Here is a 6677-nt window from a genome sequence, read left to right as displayed (position 1 = left end):
GGGGGTACCCGTGGGAGGGGGGTACCCAAGGGATGGGGGTACCCGTGGTTGAGGGCTTGGACTCCTGGGGTGAGGGTACCCAAAGGTGGGGGCACCCATGGGGGGGCACTCAGGGGTCGGGGGGTTCCCAGATGGGGGCTGGGACTGCCGGGGGGTGGGGGGCACCCGTGGGGGGGGCACAGCAGGGGGGGGCGCTGGGGGCACCTGGGCAGGGGGTGACGAGGGGGGGGTTGGGGGGTGCGAGGGGGATGCCGGGGGGGGTCGGGGCGGGGTCGTGGCGGTGCGGGGGGTGTCGGTGGGGACAGTGACATTGGGGGGGTGTCGGGGGGCACAGTGACACTGGGGGGGTGTCAGGGAGTGTCAGGGGGTGTCGGGGGACACAGTGACACTGGGTGGGTGTTGGGTGGTTTCGGGGGGCACAGTGACAATGGGGGGTGTTGGGGGGTGTCGGGGGGCACAGTGACACTGGGGGGGTGTCAGGGGGTGTCGGGTGGGGACAGCTACATTGGGGGGGTGTCGGGGCACAGTGACATTGGGGGGGTGTCAGGGGCCGGTGTCGGGTGCACCTTGCCATTGGGGGGGTGTTCAGGGGGTGTCGGGGGGACACCTTTGACCCTGGGGGGGGGTGTCAGGGTTGTGTTGGGGGGACACCGTGACCCTTCGGGGGGGTGTCGGGGTGTGTAAGGGGGTCTGTCGGAGGGGCACCGACATTGGGGGGGTGTCAGGGCGGTGTCGGGGGGCACAGTGGGGACACTGGGGGGGGGGGTGTCGGGGGGTGTCGGGGCACATTGACATTGGGGGGGTGTCGGGGGGTGTCAGGGGGTGTCGGGGTGCACAGTGACAAGGGGGGCGGTGCCGGTGGCGGTTCCACGTGCCGGCGGTGCCTCTGGCTGTGCCTCTGGCGGTGCCGCGGCGGTGCCAGCGGCCCTGTCGCGACAGGCTCCTGCCCAGGAACGGCTGCTCGTGCGAGGCGGAGGCGGAGGCGGGGCTGGCGCTGCCCCTGCGCCGGCGGCTCTTCGGGCCCGGCCCGGGGGGGCTCGACTTCGCCAGCGCCTTCGCCCCCGGGGAGCGGCCGCGGCAGCTGCGGCTGCGGGAACGGGAGTACCGGAGCTACCGCAACCGGTGGGCGCGGGGGGACCCCGGGGGGGGGGCAGCGGGGGCGGGGGGAGCGCAGCTACGGGCTCCGGTGAGGGTGGGGGGCACCCCGGGGCAGGAGGGGACCGCGGGGTGGCAGGGGACCCTCGGGGGTCGTCGGGGGGTGGGAGGGGCCACAGCTCGGGAGGGGGGATACCCCGGAATGCCGCGGGGCGGGGAGGAGGGAGCCCCAGGGCGGGGGAGACCCCCCGGGACCCCCGGGAAAGGATGGGACCCCCCGGGGCAGGATGGGACCCCCCGGGGCTCAGCACTGGTTGAGGTGGGATCCCCGGGGCAGGATGGGACCCCCGGGGCTGGGTGCGGGGTGGGGTGGGACCCCCGGGGCTCAGCACTGGTTGAGGTGGGACTCCCCTGCGCAGGATGGGACCCCCGGGGCAGGATGGGACCCCCGGGGCTGGGTGCGGGGTGGGGTGGGACCCCCGGGGCAGGATGGGACCCCCGGGGCAGGATGGGACCCCCGGGGCTGGGTGCAGGGTGGGGTGAGACCCCCGGGGCAGGATGGGACCCCCGGGGCTGGGTGCAGGGTGGGGTGAGACCCCCGGGGCAGGATGGGACCCCCGGGGCTGGGTGCAGGGTGGGTGCCCCACCGCAGGGTGCGATGGGGGCAGGGCGGGACCCCCCCGCTGACCCCCCCGTGCCCCCCCGCAGGGTGCAGACCCCCGCCGACCGCCTGCTCATCGTCCCGGCCAACTCCCCCCTGGAGTACCCGGCCCAGGGGGTGGAGGTGCGGCCGCTGCAGACGGTGCTGGTGCCCGGTGAGGGGGCGCGGGGGGACGGGGGGGCACCGGGAAACACGGGGGAGGCACAGGAGCGCGTGTGGGGGCACGGGGAGAGCACATGTGGGGCAGAAATGGGGGTGGAGGGCACGGGGGGCACAGAAGAACACGGGGGGGCACAGAGGAACACGGGGGGCACAGAAGAACACGGGGGGGCACACAGGGGAACACGGGGGGGCACGGGGGAACACGGGGGGTCACAGGGGAACACGGGGGGTCACAGGGGAACACGGGGGGGGCACACAGAGTGGGGGAGACATGGGGGGCGGGGGGATGCGGGGGACGATGGGGGGGTACAGGGATGGGTGGTCGTCTGATGGGGGGTACATGGATGAGGGGGACGATGGGGGGGCACAGGGATGGGGGGGTCGATGAGGGGGGCACAGGGATGGGGGGGTCGATGAGGGGGGTACAGGGATGGGGGGGTCGATGAGGGGATGTCCTCGGGGGGAAGGTGGGGCAGGGGGTCCCTCTGGGGGGGGTCTCTGTGCCCCCCGGCCCCTCCTCATCCCCATGTGCCCCCCAGGGCTGAGCCTGCAGGCACCGCCCAGGAACAGGTACCAGGTGAGGGCGGGGCCACGCGGGGGGGCGGGGCCAGGGCAGGGCGTGGTCAAATATGGGCGTGTCCAGGGTGGGGAGTGGGCGGGGGGCAGGTGAGGTGTGTCCAGGTGTGTCCAGGTGTGTCCGAGTGTGGGTGGGACACGGGGAGGGCGTGGTCGAGGATGGGAGGAGGGGGTGTGGGTGTGGTCTGTGGTGGGCGGGGCGTGGGCGGGGCGTGTCCCTCTCCTCCCCCCGGTGTTAGGGGGTCCCTGCTTTGTCCCCCCCCGGGGCCCCCCCCGGTGCCCCCCGTGACGTGCCGTCCCCAGGTGAACCTGACGGCCTCGCTGGGCACCCTGGCGGTGGCAGCCGAGGTGGAGGGCGTGGCGCTGCGGGGGGAGGGGCAGCCGCACCTGTCCTTGGCCGCCGCCCACCTGGACCACCTGAACCGGCAGCTGCAGTTCGTGACCTACACCAACACCCAGTTCCACCCCGACACCGCCGACATCGGTGGGTACGGGGCGGGGGGGGGCGGGGGGGCACCCCCGGGGGGACACGGCCCCCCTGGGACCCCCAGCACCCCCAAACCCCCAGTGCTCCCCCTCCCTTCACCCCTCCAGCAGTCCTGGGACCCCCAGCACCCCCAGGGCCCTCCCATTGACCCCCCCCGGACCCCCGGGACTGCCAGAGCCCCCTCGTTGACCCCCCAGCAGCCCTGGGACCCCCCCAGCACCCCAGCACTGCCCTCCCATTGACCCCCCAGCAGCCCTGGGACCCCCAGTGCCCCTTTCTTGACCCCAAAGCAGCCCCGGGACCACCCGTGCTCCCCCTCCATTGACCCCCCCAGCAGCCCCGGGACCCCCAGTGCCCATTTGTTGACCCCCCCAGCAGCCCTGAGACCCCGATGCTCCCCTTCCATTGACCCCCTCAGCAGTCCTGGGCCCCCCCAGCACCCCCAAACCCCCAGTGCCTCCCATTGAACCCGCTGACCCCCAACACCCCCAAACCCCTGGTGCCCCCACATCGATCCCCCAGAACCCCCGACAGCCCCGGGACCCCCCGCACCCTCAGAACCCCTGATAGCCTGGGACCCCCAGCACCCCCAGAACCCCTGATAGCCCCGGGACCCCCCAGAACCCTCAGAACTCCTGATAGCCCGAGACCCCCCGCACCCTCAGAACCCCTGATAGCCCGGGACCCCCAGCACCCCCAGAACCCCTGATAGCCTGGGACCCCCCGCACCCTCAGAACCCCTGATAGCCCCGGGACCCCCCAGAACCCCTGATAGCCCCGGGACCCCCCGCACCCTCAGAACCCCTGATAGCCCCGGGACCCCCCGCACCCTCAGAACCCCTGATAGCCCCGGGACCCCCCGCACCCTCAGAACCCCTGATAGCCCCGGGACCCCCCGCACCCTCAGAACCCCCAGCACGCCCCAGTCCCGCGGCATCCCTGGTATCCCCGGTGCCCCCAGCCCTGCCAGCACCCTCAGGAATTCCAGTGTCTCCCGGTGCCCCCCCGTGCCCCCCCGTGCCCCCAGCACCCCCAGACACTCCGGTGCCCCCAGCCCCTCCCTCGCCCCCCTCCCCGCGTTGCCCCCCCCCCCCGCAGCCCCCGCGGTGCCCCCCGGTGCCCCCCCAGCCCCCCCTTGCCCTGCAGTGCAGTTCTCCACCGACGGTCACTCCGCCGCCTTCTCCATCCGCATCCGGCACCCGCCCACCCCCCGCCTGTACGGCCCGGCCGGGACCCCCGGGGACGGCGACGGGGACGGGGACGGGGACAGTGAGAGCGCCGGGGACAGCGCCGGGGACGGGGGTGAGCACGGGGGGGGACCCCGCACCGGCCCTGCCTGTGTAACCCCAAACTGGCCCTGCCCGTGTCCCCCCAAACCGGCCCCGCCTGACCACCCCAAACCCACCCTGCCCGAGTCCCCCCAAACTGGCCCTGCCCGTGTCCCCCCAAACCGGCCCTGCCCGTGTCCCCCCAAACCGGCCCCGCCTGACCACCCCAAACCCCCCCTGCCCGTGTCCCCCCAAACCAACCCTGCCCGAGTCCCCCCAAACCGACCCTGCCCGTGTCCCCCCAAACCAGCCCTGCCCGTGTCCTCACGCTACCACTGCTCCCAGTGCTCTCAGCATTCCCAGTGCAGGTTCCCAGTGCTCCCAGTGTGGGTTCCCAGCACTCCCAGAGCTCCCAGTGCAGGTTCCCAGTGCTCCCAGTGTGAGTTTCCAGCACTCCCAGCGCTCCCAATGTGGGTTCCCAGCGCTCCCAGTGCGGGTTCCCAGTGCTCCCAGTGTGAGTTTCCAGCACTCCCAGCGCTCCCAGTGCGGGTTCCCAGCGCTCCCAGTGCGGGTTCCCAGCGCTCCCAGCGCTCCCAGTGCGGGTTCCCAGCGCTCCCAGTGCGGGTTCCCAGCACTCCCAGCGCTCCCAGTGCGGGTTCCCAGCGCTCCCAGTGCGGGTTCCCAGCGCCCCCCCCGCCCCGCCAGGGTACAACATCTCGGCGCTGGTGACCGTGGCCACCAAGACGTTCCTGCGCTACGACAAACTGCGCGGGCTGATCGCCAGCATCCGCCGCTTCTACCCCTCCGTCACCATCGTGGTGGCCGACGACAGCCAGCGCCCCGAGCCCCTGTCCGGGCCACACCTCGAGCACTACCTCATGCCCTTCGGCAAGGTGGGCGCCGGGGGGGCTCCGGGGGCGGGGGGGGCGAGGGGCGGGGGTGGAAGGGGGTAGGGGGGCACAGACCCCTCACCGGGTTCCTCCGGAGTGTTCCCTCATGGCTTCGGCAAGGTGGGCACCGGGGGGGCACCGAGGGGGCACCGGGGGTCGGGGGGGACACGGTGGGCTGAGGGGAGGCGAGGGGCAGGGGTGGAAGGGGGTAGGGGGGCACAGACCCCTCACCGGGTTCCTCTGGAGCGTTCCCTCATGCCCTTGGGCAAGGTGGGGGCCGGGGGGGCACGGGGGGCTGAGGGTGGGCACAGGGGGATGGAGGAGGGGGGAGGGGGGCACAGAACCCCCCACCGAGTCCCACCCGGACCCCTTTGGCAAGGTGGGGGCCGGGGGGGCACTGGGGAGGGGGACACGGGATGGGGGCAGCGCTTTGAGGGGGGGCAGGGGGGGTCTGGCAGGGCTTGAAGTCCCCAGAGGTGGGGGGACAGGGGAAAGGGGGGACTGGCAGGGCGGGGGTCCCCATGGAGGGGGGGCACGGGGGCTGGCAGAGCCTGTGGGACCCCAGGGAGGGGGACACTGGGGAAGGGGACACGGGAGGGCTGACAGTAGTTGAGGTCCCCAAAAAGGGAGGACGTGGAGGTCTGGCAGGATGGTGGGACCCCGGGGGGGGACACTGGGGCTGGGACAAGGCTGGGGGTCCCTCGGGGACGAGAGGGCGGCTGGCAGGGCTTGGGGTCCCCCGAGATGGGGGGGGCAGGGCGGGTCTGGCAGGGCCACGTGGCTCAGGGGGGCCGTGGGGCCCCCCCGGGGGGTGTCGGGGGGTGTCTGAGGGTCCGCCCCGGCCCCCCCAGGGCTGGTTCGCCGGGAGGAACCTGGCGGTGTCGCAGGTCACCACCAAGTACGTGCTGTGGGTGGACGACGATTTCATCTTCACCCCCCGCACGCGGCTCGAGAAGCTCGTGGACGTGCTGGAGAGAACCAGCCTGGACCTGGTGCGGGCACGGGAGGCACCGGGGGGGCAGGCGGGGCCGGTGTGACCCCCGAGGTCTGGGGAGGGTGGTCCCGGTTGCCGTGTGCGGTGCCCGGTGCTGGAGAGAACCAGCCTGGAGGTGGTGCGGGCACCGGGGGGGGCACCGGGGGGGCAGGGGGAGGCACGGGGGGGACTGAGGGACAGGAGGGGCAGTGCCGGCTGCCACAGGCGGGCTCTTCTGGGGGTCCCGGAGGTGCCGGTGCCGCGGGTGGGGGACGTTGGGGGTCCCGGGGTTTCCCGGTGTCCCGGTGCCGGCACCGCCCCCAGAGCAGCCCCGTCCCGCGGGGGGGTGACACCGGGGGTCCCGGGGGTCCCACGGGAGGATGATGGGGGGGAGCGCCGCGGGGATCCCGATGTTCCGGAGCTGGCGCAGCCCCGGCGCGTTTCCCGTTCCCGTCCCGCGGGGGGGTCCCTGTGCTCCCGGGGGTCCCTGTGCTCCCGGGGGTCCCTGTGCTCTCGGGGGTCCCTGTGCTCCCGGGGGTCCCTGTGCTCCCGGGGATCCCTGTGC

The 6677-nt window shown here is 73.9% G+C and overlaps 1 protein-coding gene across 1 annotated transcript; it reads left to right on the top strand.

Annotated features, from left to right (window-relative positions):
- Positions 1–939: 939 nt before the first annotated feature.
- Positions 940–6245, top strand: LOC120322888 (beta-1,4 N-acetylgalactosaminyltransferase 1-like; the record flags this gene model as incomplete). Its single annotated transcript, XM_039379402.1, has 7 exons — positions 940–1122; positions 1804–1910; positions 2458–2495; positions 2798–2978; positions 4128–4283; positions 4955–5142; positions 5991–6245. Coding segments are annotated over 7 exons (1039 nt in total), but the record flags the coding sequence as incomplete, so codon positions are not given.
- Between the last annotated feature and the right edge of the window lie 432 nt (positions 6246–6677).

This window comes from Pipra filicauda, unplaced genomic scaffold, assembly GCF_003945595.2.
Source record: "Pipra filicauda isolate LSUMZ 115617 unplaced genomic scaffold, ASM394559v2 scaffold1664_size6691_pilon, whole genome shotgun sequence".
NCBI classification, from domain to species: Eukaryota; Metazoa; Chordata; class Aves; order Passeriformes; family Pipridae; genus Pipra; species Pipra filicauda.
The sequence above is the reverse complement of the archived record's forward strand: the minus strand, read 5'-3'. Positions and strand labels throughout refer to the sequence as shown.